The 18,738-nt window shown below is 37.9% G+C and overlaps 2 protein-coding genes across 4 annotated transcripts; both read left to right on the top strand.

The window, feature by feature from the left end:
- The first annotated feature begins 322 nt into the window (after positions 1 to 322).
- LOC103702343 (ubiquitin-conjugating enzyme E2 28-like) lies at positions 323 to 6,966 on the top strand. 2 transcript variants are annotated; one of them, XM_008784727.6, is made up of 3 exons: positions 323 to 570; positions 3,945 to 4,168; positions 6,431 to 6,966. In XM_008784727.6, the coding sequence occupies exons 2-3, from the start codon at positions 3,953 to 3,955 to the stop codon at positions 6,659 to 6,661; spliced, it is 447 nt and encodes a 148-aa protein (XP_008782949.1). In that variant the 5' UTR covers positions 323 to 570; positions 3,945 to 3,952; the 3' UTR covers positions 6,662 to 6,966. The 2 variants fall into 2 exon arrangements, with proteins under 2 accessions (XP_008782949.1, XP_089782356.1); XM_089926230.1 differs by lacking the exon at positions 323 to 570 and adding an exon at positions 1,491 to 1,567.
- Positions 6,967 to 13,699: 6,733 nt separating this feature from the next.
- Positions 13,700 to 17,214, top strand: LOC120111295 (zinc finger protein ZAT9-like). Of its 2 annotated transcripts, none has more exons than XM_088707552.2 (3): positions 13,700 to 14,208; positions 14,334 to 14,860; positions 15,557 to 17,214. In XM_088707552.2, exon 3 carries the CDS (start codon positions 15,557 to 15,559, stop codon positions 16,865 to 16,867), a length of 1,311 nt encoding a protein of 436 aa, XP_088563678.2. In that variant the 5' UTR covers positions 13,700 to 14,208; positions 14,334 to 14,860; the 3' UTR covers positions 16,868 to 17,214. The 2 variants fall into 2 exon arrangements, with proteins under 2 accessions (XP_088563678.2, XP_088563677.2); XM_088707551.2 differs by having other exon boundaries at positions 13,700 to 14,251.
- Positions 17,215 to 18,738: the final 1,524 nt, after the last annotated feature.

The raw sequence follows: 18,738 nt of genomic DNA, 5'->3' as shown, positions 1-18,738 counted from the left end.
ATGATGCGAGACTATCTTCTTTTAAGCTGCTCGTGTGTACCGGAAGGCAAACAGAATGGTTGATTAGATTACCTCCTTTGCTATCCATCACTCTGGAAAGGTCTTATGAATTAGTATTGTACTTCCGTCTTTATGCCATATATTGTATTTTAACTCAATTAGTTGCACTCACACTAGATTAACCTAGGGCAACCAAAAAAGAAAAAGAAGCGCGGTCTCATCCTCATATTTGAATTTCTATGGGCTAGAGAGCCACTGTGCACGGGATCTCTCCATCTGCTCTTACTCTCCTTATGCACAAATCTCAGTGCACAGGCTCATCCTGCACGCGAATCTCAATGCCAACAACGGCCGTGACGCCCTCATCGCCCACGGAAGGCGCGGAAATCCCTCTGCTTTCGTTAGGAGGTAACCGGATCCACGATCCCTCATATAAATATTCTAGCATACCATTTTTTAGCCCTTTCCTCGCTATCATATCCCACGAGCTATCTCTCTCTGTCTCCGTCTAGAGAGAGAGAGAGCTCTTCCTCTTGCCGGCCATTCATATCGATCGAAGTATTCCCATTTGTAAGCAGATCTCTCCTTTTCATCATCGATTTGGCTTAGTCCTCGTAGTTTCGGATCGGTTGCTTTCACGCTTTCTCTCTGTATATTTCTGTATATTTTTCTGTTTTATCTTTTTGAATGATTTTCTATTCTAGATCAAAAGACGAGCTTATAGTTGGATTATATTGAGATCGGGTTTTATTTGATGGAAACGATGTGGTTTTCGTTCGGATCTTAATCAGATACTGTTGTTGATATAAAGAATCTAGGGTTTGGTTATTATATTCTTCTATTTCTGACACTTATTATTGAAATGGAATTCAGAACTCTACTTTGTTTAAGATTGATGTTTTTTGAAGTACTTTATGATTTATTGATCCTTATTTTTTGTGCATCTATCTTCTTCTTCCTTTTCTTTTCATTTTTATTGATCTAGCTCTTGTTTAATGGTATATTGGAAATCCTTTAGCCTTTCATTAGATTTGTTGGATTTCCTTTGTTTTCTAATATATTTTTTTGGATCTCTACCATTTCCCCCTTTTCTTTCTTTTTCCCGGTCTCCTATCGATTCCCGTGAAATTTAGAATACGTTCTCAAAGAAAAGCCCTTTAAATTGGTACTAAATTTCTAGATTTTTTAGATGCTCAGCTTTGCCTTTTCTGATTTATTTTTGTTTATAGTATAACTTTGTCATGCTCACAAAGCTGCTTGAATTTGAGTTATGATTTTTTTTAGTTATAAGTAATGCAAGTTTAGTGGAAAATTTGTAAACTTTTGTTCCAAATCTAATGACCTGTTCATCCAGAAATGGTTTCAATATATTTACATGGAAAGAGTTGGAGATGAATGAGAAGGTTTAGAAAGAAAGGGTCTGATGTGGATTGTGGAGAATGCTATTTTTCAAATTTTGATGATGGTCTCCCCCCCCCCCCCCCCCCTCTTTCCAGTTGCTCCGTGTGGATAATCCAGAAACAAAAAGGGAACATATGCATAGAGTGATGGTGGTTAGAACATTGAGGTACATGTGATGCTTCTACTTGTATGTGGTTCAAATCATGAATGAAATATTTAGCAGAAATGGCGAATCCAATAATGAGAATGAAGATTTTTAGGTCATGTGCTGCAAAGGCCAGTGACAGTCCCTATTATTTGATGTCTCGAATTTGGATCAGATAGTCGGAGGAGGAAGGTGAGGCCAAGGAAGACTTGAATAGGGGACTAGGAAGACTTGAACAAAAAGGGCTTGAAAAAATGTGATAAAATAGCTATGATGAAACATCAATTCTAGATTAAATGACATGCCTCATACATATGGGAGGCACCATATAAAAAGGACATGATTTGTTAATATGTAGTATGCTTAAATTTTGACTTTTGAGCAAACATTAGTTCTGCAACTGTTTATATTGTTGTTAGATTGATTTGGAATTTTAGCAGCTAATGGTTGTCATAAATGTATAATTTAGTATGCCTCACCATTATAAATGTTGTTTAAACCATTCAAACAGATATTTGTTCTTTATTGAAAGACCAACTACTAAGTTAGATTAAGTGATTACTGCTTGTTGCATAGGTAACATGTCCAGAAGCATTTGAAATTTTGGTTTTGGGCATTTTTTTTCATGCATATCATGGACATTGTGGATCATTGATGTGGATATCTTACCATGCATTGACTGTTGAGGTTAATGTTGTTTATCATACCTTGCAAATGTTAAAACCCTCTGATATGCTTTACACTGGCATATGTATATGTATATGTATATCTTATTAGTGAAAAAAAGTCTTCTTATGGTAATTTATAATTTTCTATAATTGCTTAAATTAACGAGCTTTTAAAGTTTGGTAATCTTGTTCCTGTAACAAAAATCTCCAGCAACGACTTAACTATGTTTTGCAAAGTACTGTTTCTTTTCCTATTATCTATGCAATGTGTGCATGCTCGTGTTTTTCCTGCATGTTGTGCTTGTATATGTATGTGTGTTCTCTATGCATATATGCATTTGCATGTAGTGAGTAATCGGGAACAACTATAGGTAGCATTTGGTGACCCAAATGAGATCACTACAGTGAACTTAGATCACAGGTGATCTTTATTTGGTAGTAATATGATCTTTGATGATCTAAGATCATCGTGTTTGCTATGCTATGTTCCAATGATTAAAGATCTCTAGTTATTCACAAGTAACCTATTTCGTATGCCATGGGAATCTAAGATCGTTGACCATATATACCAAAACTACTTTGATATATTTCATATATTTGGCAACTGCTAAACAGAACTCTCAAATAAATTATAGGAAAACATCGATGAACAGGCAGTAGGTCCATACAATTTATATGTAGAATTGTTTGGAGAGACCTGTTATAATTTAACAGAAAAATTATTAATTCTATAAGAATATATTAATTATTATTATAGATTAATATTTTTATTTTTACTTATTGTATTATTATTTTAGTCTTAATATTTTCTTTGATTAGGAAAATAAGGCAGATAGAAGTAATATATTAAATAGTGTTAAAGTGCAATAATATCTTTCTATTATAATTATGAAAGTATAATGGAATGATAATAGGATTAATAATATGTTATATATCATGAATACTATATATATAATATTCATATAATATAATAATGGTGTATTGATATACCAAGTTTTCTCTTTGCATAGAGGGGCATTTTTTTCCTCTATATTTCAGCCCAAAATTATTGCTCTGCGGTGATCTTGGAAACGCATCCTTAAGGCTGGCTTTAAGATCACTGGGTTGGATGGTGATTTTAGGAGTGGAGGTGATTTGGGATCACTGCCACATAAGATCACTAGGGTGCAACCAAATGCGGTGATCCCGTTATCTCTACCCATATCATCCTTGATCTTGGGATCATCACTCCATACCAAATGCCCCCATAATGTTTGCCAAATCCGGCAAGTCTATAGCTAGCTGATGTCTTTTACTTGAGAAATGAGATGAATGGGCCTAACTAAAGGGCCATAAGACATATATGATCTCAACTCAACCAAAAATTTCAAAGAACACTCGTCATGTTTGGTTGAAAGATCAAACTTCAAAGTTTCTAGTATCTCACCAAATTCTTTCTATTGAATATTTAAATTACAGAAAATAACCATGTAGAATTACACAGAACAGTCATTTAAAATTTCACCCCTATTTCCTTTCCTGTGTACTTACAACAGTGTGTGGCATATTGTGTACCAAATTGATTGTTTTATCTATAATGATTTGTCTTCTAATTTTATCAGATATGGCTTCTTTTGCGGCGTTCTTGAAATTTCAGGATTAAGGTTACCCATTGCATATTTTCTATTATCTTCTTTATGATAATATTTTTAAAGATGTTTTTCCTTTTGCTTTCTTTCCTTTTGAATCAGGAGGCATTATGGCTAGCAAACGAATTCAAAAGGAACTTCTGGATTTGCAAAAAGATCCTCCAACTTCGTGCAGTGCTGGACCTGTTGGGGAGGATCTATTCCATTGGCAGGCGACGATAATGGGTCCTGCTGACAGCCCTTTTTCAGGAGGGGTCTTCTTTATTAAAATTCATTTCCCTCCTGACTATCCATTCAAGCCTCCCAAGGTCAACTTCCAGACCAAGGTACAAGGGTTCCAGTACCTCTATGTTTTTGCCTTTTCTGTTACCAGATTTTTATTGACTGCTGCTATATTCTGTTGTAATGCATGTGCCTCATAAGATCTTGGAAGGTTGTGATTATGCAAATTGTTGTCTATGATTTTTTTTTTTTAAATAAAATCTACAAGGTACTGCATTAACAAACTAATAAGATGGTTAAATATTTCGGACTGTTGAATTGAGAATTTGAGATTGTTTTTTTGCTATGAAATTGATTATATTTGATAATATGATGGCAATGGCTTAGATGCCTAATTTTGCATATAAGTGACTTGAACTGTGTAAGGTGGTGCAGATGGCTGGAAATTTCTTGCGTAAAATTTACAGTTGTCAATTTATCTGTCCTGGTAGTTTGTTAAAGGGTAGTGTTTGCAAGTAGAAGTTTATAAATACATTGTAAACAAATGACTGCATCTTGCTACCTGATGATTTGACTTTTAACATGCTTTTAACTACTAATAGCTTAGAGAAGATTAATATCATTTTAGAAGCATTTTGCAGTCTTCTTTGGAAGCCTTTAGACACAGTACTTCTTTACGTCAATTGTTTAGTTAAATTGCAGAACTAAATTAATGATGCTTTAATTTTTTATTTTCTTGGTTCTGAATCTATGGTGCTTGTATTTCATATACAGTTTCCATAGCTTTTTGGGTTGTAGAAGACTAATACCTTGGTGAATAAAATATAGAACTGAAGCATATCAATATGTTATCTGCCAATGTTTTAAAAGGTGCCAGCATTGGCTTCCTAGGAAGGCCGGTCTAGATTCTTACCTTTATATATTGCATCATCTTTGAGTATGGGGGATGAACCACCCGATACATGAACTAGTATCAAATGTTGTCAAGTTGATCCTTCCCAGTAACTTATAACATGTCTTAGTCGATGTGATATGTCTCGGTTTCGTTATGTTTCTTTAGATTCTCTTTGTAATTATTATTTTTCTAGTTTATTATTTTTGGGCTGCCTTGGCTTCTAGGAGTATGCTTGGTGCCTAGGTACTAGGTGGCCACCTAGCTGCCCTTTTACTGCCTAGAGTCCTTTAAAACATTGATGGCAGTGTTGTGTAGTTTTGTTTAATAACGCATGCGTGCACACACATATGCTTATTTGTTGGCTAACTGCTACTCAATTTAGCATCTGTGAAAGAGTTATGATACATAAATCTTACTTAATAGGTTTCACCAAATTTAGTACATCATCATTGTAAACAAATATTGATATTTCAAATTCGATACAATTATGCTAAATTTTAATTTTCCTTGTTACCTTCTACAACTAAATGTTAAGAGAAATTGTCCAGTCTGGTATCCCCACAAGAGAATTACCACTTATTGGTTGGCTATGCTGGCAAATAGCCTGCATCAGGTGCTATCATATTTTCCTTCTGACTAATTATTTCTCAACAGCATTCACTTATTGTGGTGTATTTTGTTAGAGCAAAGTATAACTGATGCATGACCTGCCACTTCTGAATTTTGGAATAACTTTTATCTTTTATTGATTATTGTTAGGTCCAAGTTTTCTTTTGAAAATGGATACTTAACAGTGCTTAAAATCCAAGGCCCTTAGGCTCTTTAATGGTCACCTTAAAAATTCATAAGGTGCTTGTTTCTCAACATCACCAGGATTCTAGATGACCTATAGGTTAAGTTGATGATCAACTCACTTTATCATTATTAAATTGAGAAATTGATGATACTAAGCTACTTACCTCAGAGTTTACCTGGGGATCTGTATTGCATGAAATTAATATCTTTTCTTTCGTACACTAACTAGAATTATTGCACGTCAAAGACTTGATGCTGGGGATGGGAATGACACTTTATTCTTGGTTAACTTTGAAACAGTCTCACATAAATAATGTAACGAGATTGCTGCAATAAGTGGCATACTCCAAGTCATGTTTGTCCACGTTTTGCTTGCAATGAATCACAATTTTCTAAGTGCGTAAAAAGTGGATCATGTTCTCGGTGATGGATGGAGTTTATAAAAATTTCTCAGCTAAACTATTGTCCATTTGATTGAGGAATAAACTGAAACTTCAGCTACCAGATGGTAATCTTTGTTAAATTCTAGCCTCTTTCAGAGTATGGATGATAATTGCTAGAATGTCTTTATACATTATATTAGTACATATGATCTGCTATCTGTTTGCATCTCTCTGAAGAAGATATTCTGCATTCTTGATGTTAAGATTTTGACTTTCTGTATCGGGCTGTGAAGGTTTATCACCCAAACATCAACTCCAATGGCAGCATCTGCCTTGACATCCTGAAGGAACAGTGGAGCCCAGCCCTGACCATATCAAAGGTTCTCTTATCTATCTGCTCTCTCCTCACAGATCCCAACCCTGATGACCCTCTTGTCCCTGAGATTGCCCACATCTACAAGACACAAAGGTCCCGCTATGAGGAGACGGCCAGAGCATGGACCCAGAAGTATGCCATGGGCTGACATCTTCCAATCTGGAAACAAAATTGCGAGGTAAAAGAACATCATGTTGTGAGAACCAAGACAGTCTAGCCTTTTATCTTACGATGCTTGAGATGGCTTTGCCAGATGATAAGAAGTTTGGCATTGCATGCTTGTTTCTGTATACCACTGTGGAATTGGATCACTGTGACCTATATGAATTTTGTGTTGGTTTTGTTCTATACTAAGTACACCTGACATGTGGTGCAGGTATTTCTTGGCGTCAAAAGCGTTAAGTATGTCTTTGAACTAGCTATTTTCATGACTCAACTCGAGTCTTCTTGGTATTTCTTTTGTTTTATTTGCTCTGATTTTGTAGATTGCATTAGTTTTATTGATTAAATACGGTCGTAGATTATTGGATTACCATGAAAATTTCTGTTTGGTTAAATTAGATCTGGTCATAAGGTTTAGTTGATTTACAGCATTGCGCTCTATATAGTCCTCTAAAACAGTGCAATCTCTTCATCGACTGCCTGAAGGATGGGGATTCCATGGGGTGAGTTTTGTATTTGTTTTAGCTTTAACGAGGACATTGTTAAGAATCAAAGATTGTTACAGAGACATCAGTATATGTAACTGCAATCTTTCTAACTCTGCCTTATCCATATAAGAAAAGGAGCGTAGTACAAATATTAAAGCATATGGGAAGTGAACAAATATGGAAAAAAAGGGACCGGAGGGTGGGGCAGGAGTGAGAGAAAGATCCGGAGACTGGCAATTATATTGGGTGCTGAACGTGGGGAAAGCTTTAAAGGGAAGAAAACATTAATAGGATTATATTAGAATCAGATAAAAAATAGAGAAAAACAGTTTCCTAAAGTGATAATTATAAGGGTTTTTTTGTATGAATATTTTTTTAAAAATTCAAATTTGAGTGAATACCTTTTAAAATTTATATTTATTTCTATACTTTCATAAAACACTTTTTTTACACACACAAATACCTCTATGACAGTTTTTCTAACACCATTAATAAAAACTATATTTATTTTAATTAAAAATAAAATAAAATTTTGAAATTATTTTTTTGATTTCAATCGCGATCGTCTGATAATTTTTTTTGCACATCTACATATTAAGAATATTTAATCATTTTAATTTAAAACCATTAATTTTTATTGGCGTTGGATGATGTGGGTATATATGATAAGGATAAAAATTGGATAGAATAGTAAAACAAATATTTTACGAGGATATACATGCAAATATCAATTTTAAGAGGATATTTATATAAAATTTGATATTTATGTAAAAAAATTCTAATTATAAAATATGTGAACAGGGGTTTGTGGCTGATGAAAGCTATCAAGATGCATAGCATGTGGGAATCGGTACAATATTCGTTAGGTTAAATATCTACCATTGTTTATCATTACTGCAGCCTGCAGGGTTCTTGAATTGGAATTCCTTCCGCCATTCATCTGAAAGTGGGCAAAGTTGGTTTACTGAACATACTAGTACCGTCATGATGTCGTGCTATAATTTACCAAAGATTATAAAGGACTTGTATGTTGGGTTTTTCTTTGCTGGTCTCCCTCTCTTAATTTGGTTAATTAGCCAGCCAAAGGGAATTAAAATATCAGTGGAAGATAAAGCAACAAGCCCGAGTATGTTACTTGAATGGAATGGAACTAATTCCTGGTAGGCTTCTGAATCTTTGTGTTCTATTTCAGCACTGTGATCTCTATGCCGGCCATGCTTTTTTCCCAGTGTCTTAATTATCCATGTATAAAACTCTCATCATTGCCTGCAATTGTCGCTACCTCTCATCCTGCTGCTCATATCTCAAATCCTGGAACATTAGCACTCTCTTTGGATGATGAAAGTAAAACTTGTGGAGATGAGGCATAAAACTGGCTAATCTAGGCATAATGAGCTTTTCATGATCATATTTTTCATACAACTTTCTTTTCCAGCAATCAAGTGGGGAGTCAGAAGGCCTTCGAAGAAAGTAGCCACTGCTTGCTTGGGTAACGCTAGCCCACTGGGCATTACCATACTCTGGTGGAGATTGTGTTTATCTTATGAGGTGATATAAATATGCAGGTCTTATGAAATTGCGTTATCTTATGAGGTGATTTGGACGTTGTGGAGGCAGACTGCAGAATTGCCGTCGCTTAGATTTTACTGACCAATGTTGCTTGAACAGCGTTTAGTTGTATTGCGTTGGTAGGTTACAACACAAAATGCATTTATCATTACACCATCTATCATAATAGTTTCCTAAACATCTTGAAATTTACTCTGATGAGCGCGCTTCCAAAATCTTAACCCATCCAAGGATCATAGTATGTCCCTCTACCAAATCCCACCAACCTAAATACAAAGGAAAAAAAAAAGATATTGATTGTGAGAAATAGGGTGGCTTTTTGGGCCAAACATGTATTTAGAGAGGCTAACGGGCTGCGAATTAGGTGGCTGCCTACGTAACCAGTTATTTCGGAGGCACCATGTGGGCCGGGGAGGGAGAGTTGTCTCAGGCACTTTGTGACCTTTTGTTTTCTGACCTTATTGAGTGTATTCGTACTTGTAATGTATGAAATACCTGTCTTAGTAAAAAAAAAAAATTCTTAAGAGAAGAGAAAGATAAGAAGAAGCATAACCTTTATCATCAAAAAATAATAATAATAATTATTCTGCATCTATTGATCCGTATGGAAAATCGCTCTGAAGAAGATCCCATTCCTAGTGATTCTATGGTTTATCTCTATCTCAAAGAAAGGAGGAGCTGGCGCCTAGAGTTGGCATGAGAGCCAACCGAGATTTTGATCCAATGAACTTTGTTTAGCTAGGGAATTGGATTTCTTCTTAGTTGTAAGAGTATGTATGCAAAAATATTGGTAGTTGAATTGGGAGCTGCTTGTACTGTGCCATTGACCTCCCGCTATATCAATGCTTTTGGTGAGTCCGAGCTAACCTGTGGTCCATCAAAATATTGATGCAGCAAAGTGGCTCCGTTATGCAGGTTAGTCGCGCATAACAAATTGGTGACACTAGGAGTATAATTGAGATGATTGAGCTTGGACCTGATAAGGCTTGGTTTGAAATTAATTTGATCTTAAACTTTAGGATCGAGCTTGATTTGTTCATGATTATGCTAGGCTTACTTGATAAGATCGATAATTCTAAATTGGCTTGAGATCAATTCAAGCTTCAAGCTTTGGTAAAAGTTTGATTTTTAAGTTTAATTCAAGCTTGGTCCAAGCCTATTTTAACATTTAATCGTTTTGAAGTAAGAAAAGAATAAAGATGCTAAATAAAGCCTTGTTCCAATGATCAATTACCATATAGTATATACATAATATAAATATATTCGAGTCATATTGCACCGAGCTTGATCAAACCTAATCATTTTGTTTTTGACTTGGCTGGAAATTAATTTAGAGCCAGTTTTGCGTTCAAGCATTATTTATCAAACATTGAATCAGACTTGGCTCGCCCTTGTTATGTTTCTACGTTGTCACGACCCGGATCCGAATCCGTGACACGGCCGTGCTATTGCCGACTACCGCCCCCAATAGCACGAAGCCACATATCAGGATAATAAGGTAGTCAAAATAGTCAATCTTCATTTATAACAGTCCGAGTATAACTTTCAGGATAACCCAAAATACAGAGCTACTAAAACAGTTTATGTACACAAAATGTTTGTTTTACCCCCAAAATGAACCTGATGCAAGAAGTCTCTTGCTACTAACTTTGGTGGTGACTTGACAAAAAAAATGTAAATAAACTACTATGAGCTACATGGCTCAGTAAGTAATCATGCATAATTTTACCGGATCAAACATAATGCTAAACATATTTATGCAGAGTTTGAGAAGCTGACATGTACATCAAATACAATTTTTCATATATACAATATACTCAAATTGAGCTATAAATCGATGCATGTTCAATCATGTAATTTCATAAATATGATTATATATCATAAAAATTATGCCATTATTCTATGATTTGAAATCCATACTCTCAGATAGTAGTGTAGCTATGGCCACTCTTAACTCCCACGGTAAGGATTAGTATGCCAAATTATTGTTACCCACTGGCGGGGGCCATATGCGCATGCCAAGTTATTATACCCACTGGCGGGGGCCCATGCATAGCATCTGAGAGTTCATAAATTATAACTTTCATAAATCATACTTTATAAGTCATTTGAAAACTGATTAATGACACTTCAAATCATTAATTTCATGATCATGCTACAAATATCTTTTAATGCATTTATAACACCATATTTCATTGAATGCATAATATAATTGAGCCATGCTATCTTTGGTAAATTATGCACGCTTACTAGCATATGCTTGATCCTATAATTGAAAGTATAAAAAAAACAAGGTATTTTCATGATTTATAAAACAATAAGAGTAGTGCATGTTGCCCAAAGAGACAATCCAAGAGAGAGGGGGGGGGGGGGTGAATTAGGTTTGGATTAATTATTGACAAATTAAAAACTATGATAAGTAAATAATTAAATCTAATGCAAGCAGGTTAATTAAGCTACTTGATGAGGAGATTGGAAGAGACAAATAATCCTTGCTCCTACATCCACTCCCCAAGCTTCACTTGGGAGTTCACTATAATCCCTTGGATTACAGCCGGTCATTTTACAAGTTCACAACCCAACTTGTTGTTTTTGCGAGATCACAACGAATTCGGTCAGTTTTCACAGGCTCACCGACTAGAACCACCCGATTGTTTTTCCGGCATCACAATCAAACCCTTACACCGTTGGTTTATCTTTGGCTCACCAACAAACCTTACAACCCTTGATTCAATCCCCTGATTGAATCAAGTAAGAAAAACAGTTTGGGAAAAGATACAAGGAAAGCTTCTTAAAAAGCAAATATGAATCAATATGAATGGAGTAAAGTTAGAGGCCCTCAAACAGATTTCGGAAGAGGAAGAAAGGGCTTCTCGAACTCTGAGTCTCCTCTTTGAGTGCACTGAAGATTTGATGTCAGAAGAGGAGCCTTGAAAGCGAAGGAAAAACTTCTAGGAATGAATTGAATGCGTTTCTTCCTTCTTTTGCTTGTCTTTTCTCTTAATGGACTCTTGGTAGTTGGAAATGCCTTAATGCACAGATGGAGTAACTCTCTTATTGTCTATTACTGTTTACTCGGGCTATTTAACCAGTCCCTTTTGAAAAATAGCCGTTAGACACTGATTTGTAGCCGTTCTGCACAGTCTGCACCTCCTGACAATGTATCCGTTGGGGTTGGAGTCGACTCGCTCGATCTGGAGTCGACTCGGTTCAATCCTGGAGTCGACTCGCCAAGATCTGGAGATGACTCGGCATTTTGGAGACGGCTCGTTCTCAGGATTCCAGAGATCTATTTTTCTGCATTTCTCTCTCGAGTCGACTCGGATCCTCTTGGAGTCGACTCGGCTCTCAGACCCCGAAAAATCGATCCTCTATCTGTTGATCTGAGCTGCCTCGGAGTCGACTCGCACTTTGTTGGGGTCGACTCGGCTGATTTGGGGTCGACTCTCGAATTCTCGGAGTCGACTCGTTCACAGGGTCACTGAGTTTGGTTTTTTGCCTTTCAGTCCGCTTTCCTCTGAGAGTCGACTCTGGCATGATTAGGAGTCGACTCGCCAAACGTTGGAGTCGACTCGCATCCTTCTGGAGTCGACTCGGTAACAGGATCTAGAAAACACCTCTCTGTCTTTCTGTCTGTTACTCCTTGGAGTCGACTCAGAACCGACGAGAGTCGACTCGGCAAGCATCGGAGTTGACTCGAAATCTTCGAAGTCGACTCGATGACAGGGTCTGAAATTCATCTTTCTGTCCTTCTATCTGTTCTCAGTCGGAGTCGACTCGTAGTGTACCGGAGTCGACTCGAGCTTGTGCCAGAACCTCTGAAACACTTAGAGTCGACTCGCAATCTTCCGGAGTCGACTCGAGCTTCAGACTTTGGCTCAATTGAGTTCAACACTTAGCCAAGTTACTTTGAGCTAAGGCTCGATACTCTTAAAGATATATTCACATATATTCGCCTGAAACACTAGATTGAATTCATTAGTACAACATGAAATATACTCAAATGCTTTGAGCTCATCAAAATCAAATAGGGGTATAATCAATCACTCCACAGTGCAAGATTACTTAGTGCAAGATTACTTACTCTCTTTTTTTCACAAATAATATACACAATTCAAATTGCATGAATATTATTTGTTGTGATACATAATCTACAATAAGATTAAGACAAGATACTTACCTTTTCAATTGGCTTAAAGCTTTCTCCCTTCCTTTGTTAATCAGTTCTTTGATTACCTAATCATGTCAAAGAGAACATTTATTTAGTAAGTATACTTATCTATTTATTTTGCAAGGTCTTAGCCAAATTTCATGTAATTTGAGTCATAAGGCTTCCGAACTCAATTTTAGGCTAGTTCCACCTCAATTTAACCCACTGTTGGACTACTTGAGCTTGGATTAAAATCAAATCAAGCCCACATAGACCAATTTGGTCTTTAATTACAGGATTGGGCCTGGTTCGGGATTAGGTCTAGTCCTTTCTGGATCAAATTGGTCTTCTAATTGAGTCATTGGACTCAGTCTAAAATCTAGTTGGGTCTAAGGGTCAATTTAAATTATTTGAGCTTGAATCAGAGTCGGCTAATTTGGTTTTTAAGCAGTTGATATGGGTTTGGATTAGAGTCGGCTCGAGCCTACTGAATCCGATTTAATCCACCATTTTAAATACTTTGGGCTCGGCCCATGGCCAGCGCGAGTCCAATCATTGCACAGTCCAACTTAATTGGATTCAAATCCAATTAAATTTGGACTCAACCCAATTTAAAATTTGTTCGAGTTAATCAATTTAAATTTCAATCTGATTGAATCTAGTTGGATTTAGATCAGACCCAACCCGAGCTAACCCAAATCCATTTTAATTTCTTGAAATCGGATTGGATCAATTTGAACTCAACCCGTTAATCCAAACCAAACCCGTTAACCCATTCTTTTTTTTTTTCTTGTTTTTCTTCTTGTTCCCTGTTTCTTCCCGAACCTTCCTTTCCCTCTCTTCTCTTTCTTTTCTCCTCCCTCCTCCTCCCTTTCTTCTCTTCTCCCGATCCCTCTTTTCCTTCCCCCTTTCTTCTCCCGCGAAGGGAGGAAGGTGATCTCCGGAGGGGCCGAGCCCCGGAGGCCGAGCCCATGGCGTCCCCGGCCGAGCTCGCGGTCGGAGCCGACGGCTCCCTCGTTCCCACTGCGGTGGGGGAAAGAAACCCACCAGCGCGGCCCACGGCTGCGGCCGAACTCGCCGCGACCAAGGAAGGTGGCGGCCGAGCTCACCGTGCCCGAGGGAGGGGAGGAAGGGCCTCCGGGCGTCGACGGCTGCGACCACGACAGCGGCCTCCGGCTTGAGCGGTGGTGACAGTTTTAGCGGCAAGCGGCCGGGCACCTGTCTTTCCTTCCGCCCGGCAGCTGGATCACCGTTCTCCCTCCCAAGCTGGCATCCCAGGCCCATCTGGCACATACGTGGAGAACCAAAAATAAATCGTCCCACAAGGTACGGCACTCCTTGACGGTTTTGATTGGTGTATCCATAAAAGGTAAGGAAGAGTTTGAAACACCGTAAAATTAGGATTTCTATAGCAGATATGGTCAAAGTTTATATTTGCACTATGATTATAGGATTTGGATCTCCAAACGATCTCTGTTTACCCCCAAGAATCCGGTTTGCCAACTGCCACCTTCCATATACTTGGAGACTTATCAAAAGCTAGGAGGAGTCGGAGATTCGACTCCGTGTCCGCTTATTCCCCGAAATCGACGCCTTCGGAGATCAGAACTCTTTTTGACCTCTCCACTGCCAGAGTTTCTTAGCTCGAGCTTCTGCTACCTCGTCAAGGAAGAACCAGAAACAAAAGGATTATTCTCCTCTGGTTTTTTTTTTCGTTTCTATCCTGTTCTCGGAGTGAGAGCGAGAACGTTCCCAGGGAGCTTTCTCGCTTGAGAACGTTATAAAGTTTTCTCTTTCTCCATCCGTGCTGTTATCATTGAGCTACGTGAAGATCTTCTTCTAGTTTGTTTAATTGTCCTCTAACACCAGATCACTTGGTTTCCTGTCATGATTTTGGAGTGGAAGATTATAAAGGTCGTACCTAAGAGCTATCTTGTGACTGCAAGAAGAGACCACCGGTGGAGAAGTTGCAACTGAGGTAATCTCTGCTCTAACTTTCCTTTTAGATCTCTAAAATACATGGCGTAAGAAGATCGGGTCTGCTACGTTTGGCATTGCTTTTTTTTCCTCAAAAAATGTAGTTTTCTGTAACTTCGAAGCTTCTGAGAAAGTGCTTTAGAAAGCGCTTTTTTCAGTTGGCTGGTGTTTTTTGGTAGCAGATTGTCATTGTTTTTTTGGTGTCCATAGGGTTGAATTGTGTCAATAAGGCTGAATCACACTGTTGTAGCTAGGCTTAAACTTCGTGTGTAGATAAAAGACATGGTAAGACCATTATTTTATTATTTTGATTCTGGTTGGGTGCATGATAAGGGTGATTTAAATTTGACTTTGCGCAGTTCATTCAAAACCTCCAATTTGTTTGTTCTTTAGCAAGGCGCACTCATTATTTTTCGTGTTTCATGCAAAAGTTTCAATCAACCCAAAGAAGCAACCTCTTAACATTTCGAAAAAAAACCATCAGGAGTTGTTTAATTTTCAAGCAATTCCAAACATGCCCACTGCTTTTACTCGCAGTTTTTACAAGCTGATATTGTTCCTCTCCTGTAGATTTGTTTTCACAGCAAGTTGTTATTGTAACTCCTTCTTAGATTTGTGGCTGCATATATGGTACTGAAAACTGATGATCTAGGGAAAGGTGTGCTAAATCGTTTTCTTACAATTCTTTGCTTCTTAGATGGGTGACGGAAGTGATTTTGAAAAGCTGACAGTAAAAGCGCTGCTGCGGAGGAAATTGAAGTATCGAAAGATTAAAGACCGCGATGGAGATGTGGCGTGTGATACTCTATCTTCAGGCCGGAGTTTAGCAGCCTTAAATAGTCAGGTGAAAGCTCGGAGTGACATTGAAGAAGGTGGAATTATTGGAAGCCCAGAGGCTGATGCTGCATCGAAACAACAGTCTAGTGATAGATTTCCTCCAAGCACTAAAGAGAGTGTTGCCGATCAAGCAGTCTCTCATAATCTCGGAAAAAGGAAACATATGGATGATGATGCCACTTGCAGGCTTTGTGGGAAAAACTTTCCATCGATGAAGGCATTGTATGGTCATATGAGAAGCCATGAGAGAAACTGGAGAGGTCTTACTCCGCCACCTGAAGTGAACACGCTGGTGCCAATACCAGCTGCGGATTTCAAAAGCTCCAATATATTTTTGTCACCATTGAATTGGTCCGTGAATGCAAAGAGACCTAGGAAAGCAAAAACAGCTGCCCATCCCGGGACCGAAGAAGAGTCGGAGGATCCATTGATCAATGCTGCCAAGAATCTTATGTTTTTGGCCAATGGGGGTTTCTCTCTGGATTCAACCCCAGCACGGCAGCAACAAAATGGGAACTCTGTACCATATGCTTCAAACGTGATGAACAATGAGGACGATCTGAAAATCAACACTACTGCAAAAATGGATGTAGATAAGACTGAAAAGAGCTCGAATCAAAACATTAATAGTTCGGTGATCGACTGCAATGGAACAGTAGACATGTTGAGCGAGAAGCCAACGAAGAAGAAAGATGATTTGGAAATAGTGACCGAGTTGGCCGGAGACCAGAAGCAGTATTTGTGCACCGCCTGCAACAAGTCATTCTCCACTCACCAAGCACTCGGGGGTCATACAGCGAGCCACAACAAAGGCAAGAGCAATGCAGGAGTTGAGGAAGCAAAGCTAGCACAAGCTGAAGGTAATTTGATTGGCCAAAGTGGTGGTTCGGCCATGAAAGTCTCCGAGCATCGGTGCAAGATCTGCAGCCTGGTATTCCCAACGGGGCAGGCTCTTGGTGGGCACATGCGGAAGCATTGGACGGGTCCCGAGAATGTTGCTGCACCCTCGTCATCAAAGAATGGTAAAAAAGCAAACCAAACTTCCTCATTGTCAGAGAATGCTACAAAAGCAACCCAACCCTCCTCACCATCGGAGAATGCTCCAAAAGCAGAACATCGTTATCTAGATATCGATATCAATGAGCCTGCACCGCCCGAAGACGCCGAATAGCTCGCAGGACGTGGGCTTGGAGGAAAGATGGAAGTGTGCATTGCCGTTTCAAGTTACAAATAAGTCAAAAAAAAAAAAAAAAATCTGTGATTGAATTATTCAGAATTAGACTGTTAGACAATAAGAGAGGACTGAAGCTTGTTTTGGATTACTAAATTTTGTTGGTTTCTCTTCCATGGTCCTGGTTTCTTTCTTTAGTTGTGACGATTTTTTATGTCCCTAAGGATGGTGGAAAGGTCAATTGAAGCCTTCTCCTTCTATCTACCTATGATATATGCAATCCACACTTCTGTTGTGTTTTTAGAATTGGTTATGAATAAACTCAGGCATATTCCTTTGAGGCCTGCTTTTGCTTTCTTGCTCTTGCACTTGCCCTTAGGTATGGCGGCCGCCGCTCCAACATTATCGTCTCCACAGCGTATGTGCGGGAATTGTTCGATAAAATGCCATCGTGGAGCATCGGACTAATTGTGCGTGCTTTGTCTCGGCGTGGTTAGCTTGATGAAGTCGCCATGGTAGGCATCCTCTCTGCGTACACCAACATGAGCATATTCAATCTCGGTAAGATCCTCCAAAAAGACGGATAGATCCACGCCCGTGCTCCTAAATCTGGTGCTGGCTTTAACATCCTCGTTTGCAACTCGTGCGCATGAGTCGTTTGGAAAAAAACAATAGCTTTGGCGGCCATGATTGAGGGGTCTAGTCTGAAGAAAGTATCATTCTTCAACCAAATGGTCGAGGGTGATGTCATTAAATTCTTTGAGATAATTATCAGGCATGTAGCCATGGAGGATGGTTAAAATTTCAGTCCTTGACACAGATACATAAGATATTATCAGTAAAATTATTTAATTTTAATGTTGGTTTGTTTCTGGGACGACAATATGTTCAGATTCAAAATAAGCATGGTGATGGAAGTAACATTACCTTCCTATTTAGATGATGAAAACATCTGTTCTATGTTATCCAATCATGACAGCTTTTTATACTTGCAATTTTCAATTGGAACACTAAAAGGAATGGAGTTGCAACAACTGTAGTTGCTCGTGCCCAAATAAAAAAAATTTCAATTGCATGCCACTATAATTGCTTTTAAAATGCATAGAACTTCTATTGTAATGTATCTATGGTTGAAAGGAATCAAACGGTTCCTTACAAGAATAGCTGTATATAGATTAACAAAAAGAGATGGACTTTGCTTGTTTTAAAAGAGTAGTGCATCTACTACTCTCCACTCCAAAATCAAGAAGGGCACGCAAATTGTAAATCATGATATTCATTACTAAAAATATCTTGTAACAAACATTGGTTGTATCGATTTTTGTTATGATCTTAGTATCAAAATTTATTGATTTTCCATCTATATATATTTAATATATGTAGATCATGATCGACAGGATAAATTCTCAATTTAAATATTTTACCATGTATCTTAGCATAATAGTATAATAAAAGCTGTTTATTATTGTGCCCATGATTATGTATAGGTTAGAGATTATTAAAATATATAATTTTTTATTTTTGGATATCTTTATTGGTAAAAATCTTGGTCAACAATATGAATCTCCGATTTGAATATTCCACTACTAATTTTGGAGTCTAGAAGGGTAAATATCCTCTCCTTTGGAGGAGCGAAGTCCATCTCTAGTAAAAGAAAACTTGATAGTGGACCACTATTGCTTAATTATAATGTGATCATTAGAGCACCTCAGGTGATGATAGCAACCACTCTAGAGACCACAATACCTATTGATATAATTACCTTGGGTAAACTCATTACCTGATTCTTGAATGTTTCTATTTGTGGAAAGGTATCGAAAATACGAGACTGATGGGATTCAATTAGAGCTTTGTGTAGGTTTTATTTGCAA

Source organism: Phoenix dactylifera, chromosome 11, assembly GCF_051530095.1.
Source record: "Phoenix dactylifera cultivar Ajwa chromosome 11, Ajwa_hap1_PhDact_Kaust_v1.1, whole genome shotgun sequence".
Classification (NCBI taxonomy): Eukaryota; Viridiplantae; Streptophyta; class Magnoliopsida; order Arecales; family Arecaceae; genus Phoenix; species Phoenix dactylifera.
Note: the sequence above shows the minus strand (reverse complement) of the source record. Positions and strands in the feature narration are given on the sequence as shown.